Here is a 21,889-nt window from a genome sequence, read left to right on the forward strand (position 1 = left end):
AGCATTATTTTTGTTTAGTACAGTATATTTAAAAGCCTTATTTTTCCCTCTGGGCGTTCAAGGTTTTCACGAGTAGACTGGGTTCGTTTATCGGCAGTGAATAGCCTAAACTTCGGTAACGAGTCGTCAATATTTTGTCATATTTTAAACAGTAGGCTATACATTTGATTTGCAAACATTGGTTTTGTAGAGTAGACGGTAAAATAAAATCTAGAGAGAGAGAGAGAGAGAGAGAGAGAGAGAGAGAGAGATTTCTGCCATCAAATCTCTCTCTCTCTCTCTCTCTCTCTGATTTGATGGCAGAAATCTCTCTCTCTCTCTCTCTCTCTCTCTCTCTCTAGATTTTATTTTACCGTCTACTCTACAAAACCAATGTTTGCAAATCAAATGTATACTGTTTAAAATATGACAAAATATTGACGACTCGTTACCGAAGTTTAGGCTATTCACTGCCGATAAACGATAACAAACCCTTTAATGCAAACTAACTGTATCCTTTGATATTCCTCTATATTTATCACGAATTCCTTCTATACCTCCTCAGACACTCTTATTTCAAATATCTAAATTATTCTTATCACAACTAACACCATCTAGTCATTTTCATTCCATTATATATATTATTCCTCTGGATCTTATTCCCTTTCCTTATTCTGTTTATTCGATGGGATTCGTTTTTCCCTTTACCGTCTTTCAGAATCTATTTTTAGCCACTGGCAACCAAATCCCCCCTTCCCCCGTCTCCTACCGTCTCCCCTGCGAGTCCACCCAGCCTATCTCATAACTCCCCCCCACCTTCATCCTCCCCTGTTCTAGGTCTGTAACCTTCTGCGTCATAATATATATCTCTCTCTCTCTCTCTCTCTCTCTCTCTCTCTCTCTCTCTCTCTCTCTCTCTCTCTCTCTCTCTCTCTCTCTCGTTATACAATACTTACAAATAGATGAAGAAACCAAAATCGGTTTTCTTGAAGTGTCAATTAATTACAAAACGAAAAAATTATACCGTGTATACATCCATTTCAATCATAGCTTAAAATACGGTAACCGATTTCGTCCGCAAACCACTATTTTTTAGGAAACACCATTCTATTCCAGAAAATTTTTACTCTTTAAATGTCAATTGCGCTATAATAAATCATGTACTTATGTTGTAAAATTTCGGGTGTGTTTTAAAAATCGAGTATTGCTAACTTATTTTTGTTTTACTTTTGGCTGTGATCACATCAGCTAATGTCTAGCTCCGCGCGGAATACAATAACAAAGAATTGTTTACACCATTTCTTAACTTATTCAAACCATCTATACAGTTAATATTACATAAACACCAATGTGTTATAACCTATCATATTTTATTGTTTAGTACTTTAAAACCATCTCTCTCTCTCTCTCTCTCTCTCTCTCTCTCTCTCTCTCTCACATCGAACGTTATAGCGGTAACCTAATTGTTCGGTGACTTTAAAAATAGGCCTAGTACTTTCTTCTTTACCTTTTTTGCATATGGATCCATAATTGAGGTGGGTACAAGTTGACTTATAACTAAAGTTAGGAAAAGTATTTTGGATATGGAAAGGACAATTATCTTTCGTAACAGTTTAAGAATTATCGTAAGTTATCACTCTGTCATTAGCGGCAGTTTGCTATTGTGGATTAAACGCATAAGGAAAAAAAATTTCCAGCTTTGCTACGAATTTAGGAATTTATATGGATACGGTAAGTAAAATATTTGTAATAACATAATGTTTACTAAATGTTTGTAATATCATTAGTTATGACTTAGATCATGTGTGTTTAATGCATTCGTTTGTTTATTATGATCGAAGATGGAGCGTAAACAAATGGAAGGTTTCCGTTTCAGGCGGCATCATAAAGAAAAACATTTCATAAATGGCATTCATTTCATTTATTTGAAAGTTCTAATAAAAAATAATTAGAACATTGGTAATAACAAATTCAACATATAATCTATACTTGGTAAAATTGCTGTTAATTCAAAAACACAGATGTATAAATGCGTCTGTTTCTTCGTTAAACGTAAACAAAACATTGGTTGTCGTTTTCTATTCTGCTTTTAGCGTGTTTAGGAAACGCATGATATAAAATCGCCTTTATTTTGATAATTTTGGATTTTCAATCATACAACAAGCTAGTCTATAGAGTGATGGTTTTGCTATTCACCAGTTGTATTATACAATAGATATGACAAACATTAAAATTTGTCTGTATTTTGGGTTGTGTTGTAACGGGAAATATATGGTGTTTACACCTATCCTGGTTATAATTTTAACCATTTTCAAGTTATTAGAACTTTAAAGTATATTAAATGTTTTATTTATTTACAAAAACAATTTGATATTATAAAGAAATACAGTATAGTACAAAGAAAGTATTGGAAATGGGTAGTAAACACATTTGAATAGGCAAATTGCTGGTTGCCATGGCCACAATGGAATTATTTCTGTTAGTTTTGTGTTTCGAAATTCGCTATTTTCCATTTACACGAGGTCATTAATCGACCAAATTCTCGCATAATTCGGGACCCTACTGTACCAGTACGTCCATTTGGGGGTAAAAGGGTTAATTCCTTACCTTCATTTTTGATATCCCAGTCATCGTCATCATCATCATCATCCTCATTATCTGATTCCTCATCTTCCTCTTCTTCTTCAAGCATTGAATAATCAGGATTAAACTCTTCATCATCTTTCTCAGTAGCTTCCTTCAAGCCAAAACTATCTTGATCATCTACAACACCTTTATTTGGTTTTGAGAATACTTCTCTCACAGTTTCAACTTTTTTGTTCCATTCCTTTGCCGTGATTTCCCTAACACCCTCAACTGGTGCATCCTATAAGTAAAATAAGAACAATGCAGACCAATAGAATAAATCAATACGAACACTTTTGAATTAGTAAAATGTTAAACTCAAAATCTAGGCTTGTTGTAACCTTACTAAATCGTTGTCGTGATTCATCATGACAGAGTACCGAAATTGTGAAAAAATTAAGGTGAATGGTGGACATAAAAGTTAGATTCACCAAGATGAGAAAAAGGTACAGTGTCTTTGTTTCTGTATTTGAATTGTCATTATACTTAAAATATCAACTCAAATGCCATGATATAAGTAAATGGAGCACAAAGGTTAATTTGTGGTATAATACTGGAGATAAAAAAAAGTGAGAGTAGATTAAATAAATACAGAAGTTCCATAACAATAAGGCCTTTAAGCAGATGAGAAAGTGGTAACCCATCACAAGAAATGTCAGAAGTAACCTTTTGATACTTTGCTTTTTTCAAAGATAGTCGGTTGTATACCTGTCAGGTTAAACTAAAAAGATCTACTGAACATGCTAAACTTTTTCATATGGAGGTTAAAGGGGTAACTTCTGAACATAATGGATAAAAGTATAGGCATATAACTCACCTCCTGATGGATGAACTTTTCAACTTCCACCTCTTCCAATTCATCTCCACCAGGAACAATATCAATGTCTTTGATACACTGGAAAAGAATATGAGATATGAATATTCCATTGATGCATATCGATAAACTATATATGTGTCTACTGAAACTAAAAAGTGAAAAAGTCAAAATCCAAATATAGATAGAACTTATGGGTAGATACTAGTACAATAAGTGAAAGAGGTGGGAAAAATTAAAATCTTGATAGGTATACCAGTGAAAGACTTAAGAGTGGCTATTCTATTAGAACAACACTTTAAATATGAAATAGAAATATGTGAGACCAGCCAGTAACCAATATCATTGTAAGGCCAATACAATAATGACAATGTTTACCTGGGAATCAGTGTTCTTACACCATGAGCAAAATTTTTGAACTTTAAAAAAGATTTAGGAGTCATTTCATTTTGTTAATAAAATCACAAATTTTAAGTAATTTGTATTTTTCCTAACAGTACTTACCTCGAACTACTTTCTTAGGAGTATCTGGGATCTCCTCCCATCTGACCAGAATTTTGTGTAGTTTACCCTATTCCCGTTTTCTATGCGGGGCATCTCTGGCAGTGTGATACGCGCCCAGAGACGACCCGGGGTCAGAGAGCATGCTTGCTCAGGTCTCACTCTCCAGTAAGTTTTGTCCGATAGGTTTCTATTAAGTCCTGTAAGGCACTTGGGGTAGGATGGGCAGGCCATAACCCGAAAGTAGTTCGAGGTAAGTACTGTTAAGAAAAATACAAATTACTTAAAATTTGTGATTTGTTCCAACACGAAGTACTTATCTCGAACTACTTTCTTAGGAGACTTATACCTTAGGAGGAAGGAGTGTACCACAGGACCCAGAGACCATGATGAGGAGAGAAAAGGGGGAAACCTAGATAGGAGTCTAGGTTCTGCTGACCCTTCAAGAGAAAACATGAGAAATAGGGAAAACTACCCAAAAAACTATCTTAGTGTCTAAGAAACTCACCTCTGTAAAAATCTTCGGAAACGTATCCATTCACTGACGATGTATGCCCTGGTAGTTAAAGGGTTTAGTATCATTTCAGGGAGGGTAATAAGGGAACAGGGGGGTAAGGAAGGAACCTGTGTCTCTTGGACTTACTGCACATGGTTATCCTGGGGATACACCTTTAAATCTTTTGAAGCGCTGAAATGACGGGACTGAGAGAGAATCCGTCCAAGGACCTCCTCGAGCATTCCTTCAAGTAGTGAGCTGTGAAGGTTGACTGATTGGCCCAAGTACCTGCCCGCAGGATTTGGCCGACTGCCATGTTCTTCTCAGAGGCCAACGAAGTACTCAGACCTCTGATGTCGTGGGGTCTAGGCTTACCCGGAATAGGAATCCCTGCACTACTGTAGGCTCTCATGATCACTTGCCGTAGCCAGAAGGAGATCGTGTTTTTGGAGACTGGTTTCTTCACTAAACCTGAAGAAACAAATAGACTCTTGATTTCGGGTCTAAGCCTGGCTGTCCTCTCCAAGTACTTCCGTACTGCTCTGACAGGGCACAGCCACAAGTCCTTCGGGTTGTCTGAACGTGGGATTGCCGGCACCGAGAAGCCTTCGAACTTGGGGTCCCAGACTGCTGGGTTCTGGGTCTTGGCCACGAAGGATGGTACGAACTTGAAGGTAGCTTCACGCCAGCCCTTCGAGTGTGACACCTCGTATGAAAGTCCATTAAGCTCCCCTACCCGTTTTACTGATGCCAGTGCTAACAGCAAACTGTCTTGAGGGTGAGCTCCTTGTCTAAGATGACCTTTAGGGGTTCGAAGGGAGGTTCCGACAACATCTTCAGGACCCTAGCCACGTCCCATTGGGGCACTCTAACCGCTTGAGGATGGCATGATTGCTCGAAGCTCTTGATGAGCATCGAGATGTGTCTGGAGGAACCTAGGTCGATGCCCTTCAGGAGGAAGACTTGTCCTAGGGGGGCTCGGACTCCTTTAATGGCTGGGATGTACATATTTGCCTCGTCCCTGAGATAGACTAAGAAGTCAGCTATCTCCGGGATGGAGGCTTTCAATGGCTTGATGTTCTTTGCGACGCACCACTTCGTGAAGGTCGCCCATTTAGCCTGGTACACAGCGGCTGACGACCGTCTCAGGTAACCCGACATCCTCGTTGCGGTCTTCGCCTAATACCCTTCCTTCCTCAGGAGACGCTCGATAACCTCCACGCGTGAAGGCAGAGGGACCGAGGGTTTTCGTGGAACCTTTGAAAGTGTGGTTGCCGGAGGTCTGATCTGTCCGGAAGGGGCCAAGGTGGAAGGCGCCCCAGTTCCTTTAGATCCGCGAACCACTCTCTCTCCGGCCACCGGGGCGCTACCAAAGTCATCCACAGGTTGTCCGCTCTCCTCACTCTGTTGAGGACTTGTCTGGGCATTCCGAAAGGAGGGAAGGCGTAAACGTAGAGGTTGTCCCAAGGATGCTGGAAAGCGTCCTCGAACGCTGCTCCTGGATCTGGCACAGCAGAACAAAACACGGGGAGCTGTGCGTTCAGCCTGGTGGCGAAGAGGTCTATTACTGGCGTGCCCCACTTCTGAATCAGAGTCTTGGCCACTTCTGGGTGCAAGGACCACTCGGACCCCACCACTTGACCCATTCTGCTGAGGCCGTTGGCCAGGACGTTCCTCTTCCCTGGAATGAACCTGGCCGAGATCTTGATCTGCTCCCTTTCGGCCCATTGCAGGAACTCCAACGTGAGGCCGCACAAATCCCTCGATTTTAGTCCTCCTTGCTTCTTTATGTAGGCCACCACCGTGGTGTTGTTGCACATCAGTGCCACGGTGTTTCCCTGGAGCTTCTGAACGAACTCTAGGCATGCCCTTTGCACTGCCATCATTTCCAGCACATTGATGTGCAGGTTCTTCTCCTCGGCTCCCCATCTTCCTCTCGCTGTGCTGTCGAGGAGATGAGCACCCCAACCCTCCTTTGATGCGTCCGTGAACAGGAGCATCTCTGGAGGATCGGCCGCGAAGGGCATCCCCTTGAGGGTGTTTGAAGTGTCGTGCCACCACTAGAGGACCTCCTTCGTTTCCGGGAACATCAGGACCACCTTGTGCGGGGAGTCTCTCTGGTTCCAGGCCTCCTTCAGGTTCCACAATCTCTTCCACCTCCTTGAGGGGGAAAACTGACTCGTCCCACAGTGGAAGGCTCCTCAGGGACCTCACTTCCCTGCCAGGGAGCCTCCTTACAAGCCTGCTGAGCACTGTCTCTTTTCCTCAGAATCCAGTTGGCGGTTTGTGTTATAGACTGATGGGAAAGGAACTTCAGGGCCTTACCTCCCGAGCTAATCAGCTCCTTCAGCAAGGCCTGATTTTCCGGGATTGCGAGGTCATGCGAGGACTGGAACCCTACCAGCGTGGAGGCCCACCAATCCAGCCACGATGACATATGGATCAAGTCCCTGGACAGCTCCTCCATCATGGCAGTCTCTGCGGGGGAGAAACAAACCGGTGCCGTGGTAGCCCTCTCCTCTGCTGCACCCTGTCCCAAGATGGAGACTGCTGGTTCCACTGCGCAGGCCCCCGCGCGGTGTCCTTCTGGGAGGTAGAACCGGGACTGCGTCTTCAGGCCCTGGAGAAGTCTAGATGCGCTCTGGTTCTTGGGGGCTTCAGCATGGTTGGCCACGACCTTGCTAACGTGCGCCGATCCCAGCTTCACATCCCTTGCCAAAGGGAGGGCTAGCGAGGGCCTCTGTTGTACCGGCGCATCCACCAACCTGTTGAGGCTTGAGAGCCAGACCTCTTCAGTAGAGGGCTCCGGTTCGTCCAGCCTATGGTGCCGTTGGATGAGGCCTACCCCCTTCCTGTATGCGGAAACCTCCGCTGGTGAACCTTCTTCCCCGTCCTCTACCTTCTCCGTTGGGCATCCTAGTCCTCGTGACGAAGGACCTCCGACGGGGGAAGCCGCACGAGGAGGAGTCAACATCCTGGAGTGGTCCAGTCCCCTTGCTTCAGGCAGTAGGACGGGCATCGCTGCTGGAACGGAGACCTCCGTCCTGGTTCCATCTCTTCTTCCGGCGGACCATGGATATGCGGACTTAACTGTCGAGGAAAGGTGTTTCTCCTGTTCTGGACGACTCATCGAAGATCTTGAGGCCGGGACGTGGCTGCCAGACCGAAGGGGCGACTCTCCCCGCTGGGCGGGTAGAGTCGGAACCTTCGCTGACTTATGCCTGTCCCTTGGTGCCTGATGAGACGAGTCCCTCCGTCGGTCATACTTCCTTTCGTCGACAAAACCTACCGGTGAGAGGAGCCTGGGGCGCCATCCCGAGGTGCCCGCGACTGCTGCAACCCCCAAGAGTTGGCTACGGGGAATGGAGACTCGCACCCATCCCTCCTCCGGCGAGACTTCTCCTGAACTTCCTCCAGGTGATCTGGAACGTCTACTCACGTGGCCAGTGTGTGAATGGGAGCGCGATCGAGATCTTCTCCTGCGGGACCTATCTCGCTGTCTCCTATGGTCTCTCGGGGCTCCGTCTTCCAACAAGTAGGAGTAGGCCTCGACCGAGGAGCCCAAAGACCTGTAGGACCTCGTTGGAGGGCCTGAATCTTGCCGCGTTGCTGGTGGTTCTGCATGGGGTTCGGCCGGTGACGAAGGCTCCATGAAGTCCGCCGGGAACGTAGCTGAAGACGTTGGAGGGGAGCGGGGGAGCTCCTCGCTTGGGAACCAGGTCTCATACTCCTCTTCCATCGTCAGGGGCGATCTGAAGGGCATCTTCGGAGGTGCCCACACGACACACGAGGGTGTCTGATGGTGGCGAGTTGTTCTTCTCGGCGGCACCCTCGGCTGCTGACGCACCTGAAAAACCTGCCCAAGAAGCGGGAGAAGAGACTGCTGCCGTTTTACCCCACATCGGATCGTCCAACGAGACGGGACCTGCTTTCACCAGGGCTCCGTCCCCCGTTTACAACCACCCCCCTCAGGCCCCCCACTTGCCTGGACCGAAGACACAATCCCACTGTTAGGTAAATCAGACCCCTGGGGACGGGCCACAGGCCGCTTCCCCGCAACAGACTTACCTCGACCCCTACTCTGGGTAGGGGAAGACGGCAAAGAGACGTTGGACTTCCTAGGGGACCGTTGAGAGGCATTCTTCTTCTTAGTGCCGTACCGCACCTACTGCACTTCATTCCAGGACTCGCACTCCGGACACGTGGCTGTAGGGGAACACACACTGCCCCTACACGACGAACACAAGGAGTGCGGGTTAATTAATCTTCCCAAATTTTAGGCAACAATGACAAAATTACAACCTGCCGATACCCTTAACTAGAACAAACGGTTCATTTCCTTTAAACTCAATCAAACGCTTCCCCAAAAGTTGTTCCATCATAGATGCCCATCAGTATTTGACCACTTTGGAATAATGATATGAAAAGGGAACGAATAGGGAGATGCCAGAGATGATGGCAACAAATACTTTCAATTTATGTTGCACTCTGGAGTATAAACTCAAGATGATAGGACCCTTTGAGAGATGAAGTGAAGAAAAGTGGAAAAGCTTAGGCCTACCATGATGATTAAAAAAAATATTTTCTGAAAGCAAATAGAGGACCAGTCATTGAAGAGCTGACCAAAAATAATTATAAATGCAGTCAGTATACAAATGGAAAGAGAATACATTAACGCGGAGGAACAAGAATGCTTGAGCACATTATGAAAATACTCAGAAGCTGTTTATAATGAAAATACTAAAGATATACCAAGGGAATACATGTTAAAAATAATTTAGTAACTTTGTGAATACATTTTATAGGTACTAATAAGACAGGAAAATAGACAAATAAAATCAGAGGGCACTAGAAAGACTCATTACACTAGTGAAGTTAGTGTACCACTACACAAGAACTGGAGAGACTGTTTCAGGTATATCAAAATTATTTGGTAAGTGTTTTTGTCTACTATCATACTACAAAGTATTTTTGTTTGTTTATGATCTGACAAATACTAAACATATAACTTTCATTCTCATTTAAATGGTTAATTACTGTTTTTAGGAGTAGAAGAGACACTTGCTATGGTAAGCAGATATTCTAGGAAAAGTATTCTCCAAAATCAAAACATAGTTGTGTTTTCTTGAATAGTTTATCATTCACTGTACTATTTAATAGCCTTCCACTTTTTCCCTATCCTTTTCCTTATCTTCATCTCTGACCATTTTATAGTCATTACTCTCTTCCCTTCAAAGCTAGTGGCTAGTCCGTTGCATATATTGCCATACATGATTTGTTGGTTCTACCATGTTGACTAGTTTCATCACATTTTTTTTTTCTCATTTGGTTAATGATTAAAGGTGTCTGATTTCATTTGAAGAGGAGACGCTCATCCAAACGTTAGCTGGGCAAGCCAAGCCCGTCAACGCGATGCCCAACCTCAGCAGTAACCTTTCCAGGGAACAGGATACACAAGGAGGGCTAAGGTAAGACTCAATCAGGTGTCCATGTAAACGCAAAGTTACCCATGTTACTATTATACTTTATCTTTAATCAGTACAGTCAACTTTAAGTTTGTTTGAAGTATGATGTAACTTTTCTTTTGGTTTCAATCCTTACTGTGTGTGAAGATATTGAGCAAAATCATGATCAAATACATCCAACACTGTCAGTGTTGTCTAATGCATAGTAGCATTCATGGATAACATGGTAATATTAAAGACCTTGCAGTTACATCCAGACAGTATTTTCTAAGTACAGATAATAGGGAAGCAGATATAATTGCTGTTGCAGGTGTTGAGGTGCCAGTGATGGGAGATGGGAATGAGAGAGAGAGATTACAATAGATGAAGTGAGGAGAGCTCTAGATGAAACGAGAGTAGGAAAAGCATCTGGTATGGATGGTGAGAGAGCTGAGATGTTGAAGGAAGGGGGTGGGACTGTACTTGAATGGTTGGTGAGATTGTTTAATATGTGTTTTGTGTTGTCAATGGTACCAGTAGATTGGGTTTGTGCATGTATTGTACCACTATATAATCGTAAGGGAGATGTGCATGAGTGTTGTAATTCAAGAGGTATTAGTTTGTTAAGCGTAGTTGGAAAAGTGTATGGTAGAGTAATGATTAATAGGATCAAGGATAAAACAGAGAATGCAATCTTAGAAATACAGTGTGGTTTTAGAAGAGGTAGGGGTTGTATGAATCAGATTTTTACAGTAAGGCAAATATGCGAGAAATATTTAGCAAAAGGTAAGGAGGTGTATGTTGCGTTTATGGATCTGGAGAAAGCATATGATACGAGTTGATAGGGAAGCAATGTGGAATGTGATGAGGTTATATGGAGTTGGTGGAAGGTTGTTGCAAGCAGTGAAAAGTTTCTACAAAGGTAGTAAAGCATGTGTTAGGATAGGAAATGAAGTGAGTGATTGGTTTCCGGTGAGAGTGGGGCTGAGACAGGGATGTGTGATGTCACCGTGGTTGTTTAACTTGTATGTTGATGGAGTGGTGAGAGAGGTGAATGCTCGAGTGCTTGGACGAGGATTAAAACTGATAGACGAGAATGACCATGAATGGGAGGTAAATCAGTTGTTGTTTGCGGATGATACTGTACTGGTTGCGGACACAGAAGAGAAGCTTGGCCGATTAGTGACAGAATTTGGAAGAGTGTGTGAGAGAAGGAAGTTGAGAGTTAATGTGGGTAAGAGTAAGGTTATGAGATGTACGAGAAGGGAAGGTGGTGCAAGGTTGAATGTCATGTTGAATGGAGAGTTAATTGAGGAGGTGGATCAGTTTAAGTACTTGGGGTCTGTTGTTGCAGCGAATGGTAGAGTGGAAGCAGATGTACGTCAGAGAGTGAATGAAGGTTGCAAAATGTTGGGGGCAGTTAAGGGAGTAGTAAAAAATAGAGGGTTGGGCATGAATGTAAAGAGAGTTCTATATGAGAAAGTGATTGTGCCAACTGTGATGTATGGATCGGAGTTGTGGGGAATGAAAGTGACGGAGAGACAGAAATTGAATGTGTTTGAGATGAAGTGTCTAAGGAGTATGGCTGGTGTATCTTGAGTAGATAGGGTTAGGAACGAAGTGGTGAGAGTGAAAACGGGTGTAGGAAATGAGTTAGCAGCTAGAGTGGATATGAATGTGTTGAGGTGGTTTGGCCATGTTGAGAGAATGGAAAATGGCTGTCTGCTAAAGAAGGTGATGAATGCAAGAGTTGATGGGAGAAGTACAAGAGGAAGGCCAAGGTTTGGGTGGATGGATGGAATGAAGGAAGCTCTGGGTGATAGGAGGATAGATGTGAGAGGGGCAAGAGAGCGTGCTAGAAATAGGAATGAATGGCGAGCGATTGTGACGCAGTCCCGGTAGGCCCTGCTGCTGCCTCCGATGCCTTAGATGACCGCGGAGGTAGCAGCAGTAGGGGACTCAGCATTATGAAGCTTCATCTGTGGTGGATAATGTGGGAGGGTGGGCTGTGGCACCCTAGCAGTACCAGCTGAACTCGGTTGAGTCCCTTGTTAGGCTGGAGGAACGTAGAGAGTAGAGGTCCCCTTTTTTGTTTTGTTTCATTTGTTGATGTCGGCTACCCCCCAAAATTGGGGGAAGTGCCTTGGTATATGTATGTATGTAGAAACTCTGATTTCTTTAAGGCACACCTAACCTGAGCGGCTCGAGCTCCCAGCAAATATTGGAGTTTTCCAATCACCTCACACTCACCCAAAGCCGAACAAACTCCAACATGTAGATCTGAACTCTTTCTGCCTCTGAAGTATACTCCCCAGGACCAAACCAGGGTTTATAACCAAAGCTTCAGTGAAAGGCCAACTCAATAAGGACAGCAAAGTACTCAACATGTTGTCTCTTCAGCAAGAATGACACCGGAAAAAAATTAGCATTCCCACTCCTCAAAGAATACGGCCCTCTTTAAGGGAAGGCCACGATCTACACTGAGGATAAGGGGATAATTGTGAAGAATCATGGCCTCAAGGTGTAGAGAAAGAGAGGGGATCATCGCGAGTTTAACCATAAACTGATGCAGTGTCCAACCTTCACTTGCAATGCTACTTTGTTTAATTATCAACACAAAGATACAACCAATCATTCAAGCTAAACCGCATGAGAAAAAGATTAAACAGCCTTGGATAGGGCACAATAGTATAGCTAATGTATATTTGTTAGGGCTGAAGACAAAGTGAAGATTCTTTGAAAAAACAGTCGTTCACCAACTGTTGTTTACAACCTTGTTGATTTCAAAGGTCGTTTTAGATCAGCTAAAGACATTCCATATTTTAAAGGACAAAATGTTTATTTGTAGGAACAAAGAACACTGCTTTATTGTGTTTTTCTAGAAGGAAACAGTCTGAATTCCTTACGAGGAATTGTTGATATCTTTGTTAAACTATGCAGCCTACTATTCACATAAAATTCTAAAATTTGTACTATTTTGAAGATCAAGTAATACTGCTATGTAACCAACAATAAATTAAATCTAAGATATAAGTGATAAAAGGACGTTATGTGGTTTGCTACTTACTTCTAAAACATCCCTTGGTAATCCAGCAATCATCTTGAGAACATTTCCAGCATGGGATGGTTTTTTATTTTGAGAAAGAACATTTGAGAGGCATCTTGAAAGAATGGGGTTGATAATATCATATTCAATCACTGATAAAAGACGGAACAGCTCTTCATCCAAACTGTGGAAGACCAATAAGCATTACAATTAAAACGACAAACATTCCAATCTCAAAAAGACACAAACTATGCCGGACTTGGAATAGCTATACAGGACACCAAAACTAACCAATCAACTGCTTTAAAGAATATATAATTTTTTAGTGATAAAATGTTATTTTCCTTAGTAAAATAAATTTTTGAATATACTTACCCAATGATCATGTAGCTGTCAACTCTGTTGCCCGACAGAAAAAATCTAAGGTCGGGATACGCCAGCGATCGCTATACAGGTGGGGGTGTACATCAACAGCGCCATCTGTCGAGCAGGTACTCAAGTACTTCTTGTCAACAAGAACTCAATTTTCTCCTCGGTCCACTGGTTCTCTATGGGGAGGAAGGGAGGGTCCTTAAATTCATGATCATGGGTAAGTATATTCAAAAATTTATTTTACTAAGGAAAATAACATTTTTCAATATTAATCTTACCCGATGATCATGTAGCTGATTCACACCCAGGGGGGGGGGGTGGAGACCAGCATACATGTTAACATTAGAAGCTAAGTATCCCGTATTTCATTTTATCAGTTATTCAAAATAACAAACATAAAATAAATAAGTACCTGGTAAGGAAGTCGACTTGAACCATTACTCTGCCTTTTTTAAGTACGTCTTCCTTACTGAGCCTAGCGATCCTCTTAGGATGCTGAGCGACTCCTAGGTGCTGAAGTATGAAGGGCTGCAACCCATACTAAAGGACCTCATCACAACCTCTAACCTAGGCGCTTCTCAAGAAAGAATTTGACCACCCGCCAAATCAACCAGGATGCGGAAGGCTTCTTAGCCTTCCGTACAACCCAAAAACAACAATAAAAAGCATTTCAAGAGAAAGATTAAAAAAGGTTATGGGATTAAGGGAATGTAGTGGTTGAGCCCTCACCTACTACTGCACTCGCTGCTACGAATGGTCCCAGGGTGTAGCAGTTCTCGTAAAGAGACTGGACATCTTTGAGGTAAAATGATGCGAACACTGACTTGCTTCTCCAATAGGTTGCATCCATAACACTCTGCAGAGAACGGTTCTGTTTGAAGGCCACTGAAGTAGCGACAGCTCTAACTTCATGCGTCCTTACCTTCAGCAAAGCAAGGTCTTCTTCCTTCAGATGAGAATGGGCCTCTCTAATCAAAAGCCTGATGTAATAAGAAACTGCGTTCTTAGACATCGGTAAAGCAGGTTTCTTGATAGAACACCATAAAGCTTCTGATTGTCCTCGTAGTGGCTTTGTACGTCTTAAATAGTACTTAAGAGCTCTTACTGGGCAAAGTACTCTCTCTAGTTCGTTCCCAACCAAGTTGGACAGGCTTGGGATTTCGAACGACTTGGGCCAAGGACGAGAAGGAAGCTCGTTTTTAGCTAGAAAACCAAGCTGCAAGGAACATGTAGCCGTTTCAGATGTAAAACCTATGTTCCTGCTGAAGGCGTGAATCTCACTGACTCTTTTAGCTGTTGCTAAGCAAACGAGGAAAAGAGTCTTCAATGTGAGATCCTTAAAAGAGGCTGATTGAAGCGGTTCGAACCTTGCTGACATCAGGAACTTCAAAACCACGTCTAGGTTCCAGCCTGGTGTGGCCAACCGCCGCTCCTTTGAGGTCTCAAAAGACCTAAGGAGGTCCTGTAGATCTTTGTTGGAGGAAAGATCTAAGCCTCTGTGGCGGAAAACCGCTGCCAACATACTTCTGTACCCTTGATCGTAGGAGCTGATAGGGATCTTACGTTCCTTAGATGTAGAAGGAAGTCAGCTATCTGCGTTACAGAGGTACTGGTTGAGGATACTGCATTCGCCTTGCACCAGCTTCGGAAGACTTCCCATTTAGACTGGTAGACCTTGAGAGTGGATGTCCTCCTTACTCTGGCGATCGCTCTGGCTGCCTCCTTCGAAAAGCCTCTAGCTCTTGAGAGTCTTTCGATAGTCTGAAGGCAGTCAGACGAAGAGCGTGGAGGCTTGGGTGTACCTTCTTTACGTGTGGCTGACGCAGAAGGTCCACTCTTAGAGGAAGAGTCCTGGGAACGTCCACTAGCCATTGCAGTACCTCGGTGAACCATTCTCTCGCGGGCCAGAGGGGAGCAACCAACGTCAACCGTGTCCCTTCGTGAGAGGCGAACTTCTGAAGTACCCTGTTGACAATCTTGAACGGAGGGAACGCATACAGGTCGAGATGGGACCAGTCCAGAAGAAAGGCATCCACGTGAACTGCTGCCGGGTCTGGAATCGGAGAACAATACATCGGGAGCCTCTTGGTCATCGAGGTAGCGAATAGATCTATGGTGGGCTGGCCCCACAGGGCCCATAGTCTGCTGCAAACATTCTTGTGAAGGGTCCACTCTGTGGGGATGACTTGACCCTTCCGGCTGAGGCGATCTGCCATGACATTCATGTCGCCCTGAATGAACCTCGTTACCAGCGAAATCTTTCGATCTTTTGACCAAGTGAGGCGGTCCCTTGCGATCTCGAACAACTTCCTCGAATGAGTCCCTCCTTGCTTGGAGATGTACGCCAAGGCTGTGGTGTTGTCGGAGTTCACCTCCACCACCTTGCTTAGATGGAGGGACTTGAAGTTTATCAAGGCCAGATGAACTGCCAATAGCTCCTTGCAGTTGATGTGAAGTGTTCTTTGCTCCTGGTTCCATGTGCCCGAGCATTCCTGTCCGTCCAGTGTCGCACCCCAGCCCGTGTCCGATGCGTCCGAGAAGAGACGGTGGTTGGGGGTCTGAACAGCTAAAGGTAGACCTTCCTTGAGAAGAATGCTGTTCTTCCACCACGTCAGTGAAAACCTCATCTCTTCGGAAATGGGCACTGAGACTGCTTCTAGCGTCATGTCCTTTCTCCAGTGAGCAGCTAGATGAAACTGAAGGGGGCGGAGGTGGAGTCTGCCTAACTCGATGAACAGGTCCAGCGATGAAAGCGTCCCTGTTAGACTCATCCACTGCCTGACTGAACATCGGTTCTTTCTCAGCATGCTCTGGATGCATTCTAGGGCTTGGCTGATCCTGGGGGCCGACGGAAAAGCCCGAAAAGCTCGACTCTGAATCTCCATACCTAGATAGACAATGGTTTGAGATGGGACGAGCTGGGACTTCTCTAAATTGACCAAGAGGCCCAATTCCTTGGTCAGATCCATAGTCCATCTGAGATTCTCCAGACAGCGACGACTTGACGAAGCTCTTAAAAGCCAGTCGTCCAAATAGAGGGAGGCTCTGATGTCTGCCAAGTGAAGGAATTTGGCAACATTCCTCATCAGTTTCGTAAACACAAGAGGTGCCGTGCTTAGGCCAAAGCACAGGGCTTGGAACTGGTACACGACCTTTCCAAAGACGAACCTTAGGAAAGGTTGGGAGTCTGGATGGACGGGAACATGAAAGTATGCGTCTTTCAGGTCCAACGAAACCATCCAGTCTTCCTTCCTGACCGCTGCTAGGACCGACTTCGTCGTCTCCATTGTGAACGTCTGCTTGGTGACAAAAGCGTTGAGAGCACTGACGTCCAGCACCAGTCTCCAACCTCCTGTCTTCTTCGCTACCAGGAAGAGACGGTTGTAGAAGCCCGGGGATTGATGGTCCCGGACTATGACTACCGCTCCCTTTTGTAGCAAGAGCGACACCTCTTGTTGCAACGCTAGCCTCTTGTCCTTCTCCTTGTAGTTGGGAGAGAGGTTGATGGGAGATGTTGCTAAAGGGGGGCTGCGGCAGAACGGAATCCTGTACCCCTCTCTTAGCAACTTCACAGACTGAGCGTCTGCACCTCTGTTCTCCCAAGCCTGTCAGAAGTTCTTGAGCCTGGCTCCCACTGCTGTCTGGAGAGGTAGGCAGTCAGATTCTGCCTTTTGAGGACTTGGAACCCTTCTTCGATTTGCCACGATGACTGTCGGCACGGGTACCTCCTCTGCTGGAGGTTCTGCCACGAAAGGGCGGGATGAACCTAGACGCTGGTGTGTCCATCCTAGGTCTAGGCACGGAAGGTAAAGCTTTAGCCTTACGTGCGGAGGACGCTACCAGGTCATGGGTGTCCTTCTGGATCAACGAGGCAGCCATCCCCTTGACCAGCTCTTCTGGAAAGACACACTTGGAAAGCGGAGCAAACAACAACTCCGACTTCTGGCATGGAGTGATCCCAGAAGACAGGAAGGAGCAAAGATGGTCTCTCTTCTTAAGCACTCCCGACACGTACGAAGCCGCAAGCTCACCAGACCCTTCCCGAATGGCCTTATCCATGCTAGACATGATAAGCATGGCCGAGTCCTTATCCGAAGGGGAAGTCTTTCTGCTTATAGCTCCCAAACACCTATCGAGGAAGTTGAAGATCTCAAAAGCACGAAAGACTTCCTTCAACAGATGATCCATGTCAGAAAAGGACCAGCAAATCTTAGATCGTCTCATAGCCAGCCTGCGGGGAGAGTCAACCAGACTTGAGAAGTCGCCCTGGGCAGAGGCAGGAACTCCCAAGCCGGGTTCCTCTCCCGTGGCATACCAGACGCTAGATTTGGAAGCAAGCTTGGTAGGCGGAAAGATGAAAGCAGTCTTTCCTAGCTGCTTCTTGGACTGCAACCACTCTCCCATAACCCTCAAAGCTCTCTTGGATGAGCGTGCGAGAACGAGTTTGGTGAAGGCAGGAGCTGCTGACTGCATGCCTAACGCAAACTCGGAGGGAGGAGAGCGAGGTGTTGCAGACACAAACTGTTCCGGATACAAGTCCCTGAACAGGGCAAGGACTTTCCTAAAGTCTAAGGAGGGAGGCGTAGACTTGGGTTCTTCTAAGTCGGAGTGCGGATCATCCAAATGTGCAGCTTCGTCGTCATCAGATACTCCATCATCTGAAAGCTGAGGAGGAAGTGGCAAAGGTGGAGCAGACTGCTGAATGGCTGAATCCGGCAGCACGGGTGCATGCGTAGCTGCTGCGGATCCAACATCATGCCGCTGCTGGTCAGTCTGCGAGCTGGCAACAACAAAAGCGGAGTGTTGGTGCGTGGGAGGGACTGCCGTGGGTTGCGGAGCATGCCGCAATGCGTCAAAACACGGCAGCTCGACAGCACCTTCCCACTGCTGATGCGGAAGCTCACGCATGTCAACGGAGGGTGCAGCATGAACATGCGTCTGGCAGGGTCGACTGCGCATCAGTGGTGGAGCTCTCACAGGTGGAGTGTGGGAGCAGGCAGCCGCAGTATCTGCTGAGCGCACAACCGTGGCAGGTTGTAGGTTAACAGGTGCAGTGTCAACCTTCTCAGCACGATACTCCTGCATGAAGGAAGCAAGCTGAGACTGCATAGTCTGCAGCATGGACCACTTAGGGTCTACCGTGGTTGGTGCGGCAACAGACGGAGTAGCAGCCTGTTGCGGAACCACTCTACCTCTCTTGGGAGGTGTGCAGTCTTCGGAAGACTGCGGCGAGTCCGAACTGACCCAGTGGCTACACCTGGGCCGTTGGACTCGCTCGGAAGGGACCTTACGCTTGAGAGGTCGTGAGACCTTGGTCCAACGTTTCTTCCTCGAAACTTCTTCCACAGACGAGGAATGACAGGGCTCATTCGTCTGTTTGTGGATGGGACGATCTCTGACAGATACGTCCGCAACCACTGAGGGTACATCCGTACGCTGATCAAGGCCTGTCGAACCCTTTGGTCCTTCGACATTGCTTCTCCCCTGGGCTTGGGAGCTTGCAAGAGGTCCCGGACTGGGAGGACGACTGGCACGAACAGGAGTACCCTCATGCGCAACACTGACACTGACACTTTTCACTTCACTTGCACTCACTACACTTCCCACTGCACTTCGCGCTTTCAACTCTTTGACATCAGCCAAAAGTTGATTACGGTCATTAGCTAATGACTCCACTCTGTCACCAAGAGCCTGAATGGCACGCATCATATCCGCCATGGAGGGTTGAGCACTAGTAGCAGGGTCGGGAGTCACCACTACAGGGGAAGGAGTAGGTTGAGGGGCATGGGGAGAGGAAAAATCAAAAGAGCGAGAAGAACTCCTCCTGATCCTATCCTTCTCTAGCCTACGTGCATTCTTTAGGAATTCGTTAAAATCGAATTCCGAAAGCCCAGCGCATTCCTCACATCGATCTTCCAATTGACAGGATTTACCCCTACAATTGGAACAAACGGTGTGAGGATCTATGGAGGCCTTCGGAAGACGCCTAGAACAAGCCCTAACACTACACTGCCTGTACTTAGGGACTTGTGAATGGTCAGACATCTTGAATTCCAGAAATAGTCAGGGGGGAAATCCAAAAACTAGCAAAGTTCATTAACAATTAATCCAAATCTAATCAAAAAGCTATATAAGCTAATGATAAAGGTTCCTGAATAGCGAAGGCTAAAATCTAGAGCGAATACATCACCAAAATCGTGAAAAACAACTCCAGAAACAACACCGTATCCAAGTAGGTCTTGCCGGTGGCACGACAGAGGAAAAATTGAGTTCTTGTTGACAAGAAGTACTTGAGTACCTGCTCGACAGATGGCGCTGTTGATGTACAACCCCACCTGTATAGCGATCGCTGGCGTATCCCGACCTTAGATTTTTTCTGTCGGGCAACAGAGTTGACAGCTACATGATCATCGGGTAAGATTAATATTGAAAAATGCTTTCAAGTTCATCAGAAAATATGTTTACAAACAGTAATTGTATTAGTCACTTTTATAAGCTATAATTTCAGATATTCTTACACTCAAAGCTATAAAATGAAACACTTATTCATAAAAGGCATTATTTCTACATGCAATAAAAACCTTTGACCAACAATAGGATTGACTTCAACAAAGCTGGAACGGCCATTTAAACTTTTAACAAGGCAGTAGTACAGTAGTAATTGGTGGATGGCGGATTGGTCCCTCGCATCCATCAGATAGCATAACATTCACTTTGAATTCAGCCACTGAAGAGTACAGATATACTTCCTAACCCTTTCACCCCCAGGCTATTTGGAAATTTCCAACCCTTAACCCCCAAGGGGTTATTTTTTTCCCAGCACATTTTGCAGTATATTTTTTTTAAATTGCTCTAACAGGCTTAATTTTTGTCATAGAGAGGTCAGGTTGGTCTCATTTACTTGGAAAATGCCTGAATTTTCTCAAAGAATTATCAAATATATAAAAGAAAAAATTTGTATAGCATTTTTTGCAAGGACGTACCGGTACGTTCATGGGGGTAAAGGGATGGCTTTTGTGAAACGTACCAGTACGTCCTTTGGGGGTAAAAGGGCTAATGTACTCATCTGGCTATTTTCATATTTTGCATTTTTAATCAGTTTAAAGGTCTGAAGGCTGCTCATGAATTGCAAAGGGAAGGGACAGTGACAATGCCATAAAAAGCAGGATAATGCCATAGAGCCTGACCATATATACATATGATCAAAGCCTCAGACCCTCTCCAACTAAGCTAGAACCAGGGAGGGTCAGATAATGGCTGATGACGACTCAGCAGGTAGACCTATAGGCTACCCCTTTGATCGTCTGTGTTAGTGATCATTCACGCAAGATTGTCTATGCCTATAAGCATGATTCTCCAATCACACAAATTTACCTAATAAGAGTGGCCATGCCCATAATTACACACACTAGCTTTACAAGTACAATCACCACTCGCACCATTACCATGTGCAATGGTTCCATGCATTTCGGTCCAGATTGTCTCTGGTATCCAAAAGTTCCATCACCGCTTGAACGGTTTAGGTTTGACCAGTCACTACGTGATCAGTTTTCTCCTCTCGCTTAGCTGAAACGAGAATACCCCTGACAGATATCTCCCCACTTACAAGAGGGAGGGACAATATGTATTGGGAATGTACCTATTTGGGGAGATCATCCTAGACATTCTGACCTCTTATGGGAGGCAAGAGGTTATATATCAGAAATGATTTCTTCCTCGAGAATGTTTCGTTACACAATTCAGGTATTCAGTGACTTCGGGTCACAGAAGTCATTTCAAGTTTTCCAGTAAACAATGCTGATGAATGAGTAACTTTTAAGAATTCACATCGGTTGTACAGGCTACGAGATCCCTCAAAAAGTTCCAAGGTTTCCTCGTGCTGTTTTCCTTTTTCACTTCTTCAAAGGAGCATTTAAATTGTGTTATCTCACGGCAGGACATGTCTCCTTGAGCCTGTTTCCACTCGTTGTTTCCCCACAGGATCAGTTGCATATCAAGATCGGGAACCTCAGAGAATGGAATTTACATTCATTCTCAAGGTGATCATTATTTTCGAGTCACCAGGACACTTCCTACCAGACCAGATATCTTTCAGTGAGATCTAACTTGCAAAAACTGTTCCAAAATTTAATCTTCCTAATCTCAGAAAAAGGTCTTGGACATAAATTTTCCAATGTCCTAAGACTTTCCTAGACACCAAGGTGTGTTCCTACTGGAATTTAATTAGACTTGCTCTGTAGGAATCAAGTTTAACTTGTTAAGCTTGTAAATCTCAATACTGTATCACTTTGATATTAACGCATTCATTATAGGGATTGAAACAGACAATTTCTCAGGTCCATTCTCAGCAATCATACAAACATCAAGATGCCACTTCATGCTTGCATGATTTTCAGCAATGATCCTCCCAATCAAGGACAGGGACTCAATTGACCCATTTTGTTTGTGGATTGGCTGGCGAGTATAGTATGCATCCTTCAGGTCCAGCGTAATCATGAAGTCTCCTGGATAACGGTGGCTGCTGTCTCCATTTTAAACCTGGATTGTTTGATGTACAGGTTCTAAGCAGAGAGGTCGATGACTCGTGTCTAAAAGCCTTTTCTACAAGATGG

The 21,889-nt window shown here is 44.9% G+C and overlaps 1 protein-coding gene across 8 annotated transcripts in view; it reads right to left on the bottom strand.

Moving 5' to 3' along the window:
- LOC137627682 (zinc finger protein 160-like) overlaps nt 1-21,889 on the bottom strand; it is a 130,647-nt gene that overhangs the window by 52,323 nt on the left and 56,435 nt on the right. For all 8 annotated transcript variants that reach the window (XM_068358890.1, XM_068358892.1, XM_068358889.1 and 5 more), the window contains exons 10-12: nt 12,927-13,089; nt 3,422-3,499; nt 2,587-2,845 (exon numbers count right to left, since the gene is read on the bottom strand). In XM_068358890.1, the coding sequence (XP_068214991.1) occupies nt 2,587-2,845; nt 3,422-3,499; nt 12,927-13,089 (500 nt within the window). The remainder of the gene's footprint in view (nt 1-2,586; nt 2,846-3,421; nt 3,500-12,926; nt 13,090-21,889) is intronic.

Source organism: Palaemon carinicauda, chromosome 35 (genome assembly GCF_036898095.1).
Source record: "Palaemon carinicauda isolate YSFRI2023 chromosome 35, ASM3689809v2, whole genome shotgun sequence".
Classification (NCBI taxonomy): domain Eukaryota; kingdom Metazoa; phylum Arthropoda; class Malacostraca; order Decapoda; family Palaemonidae; genus Palaemon; species Palaemon carinicauda.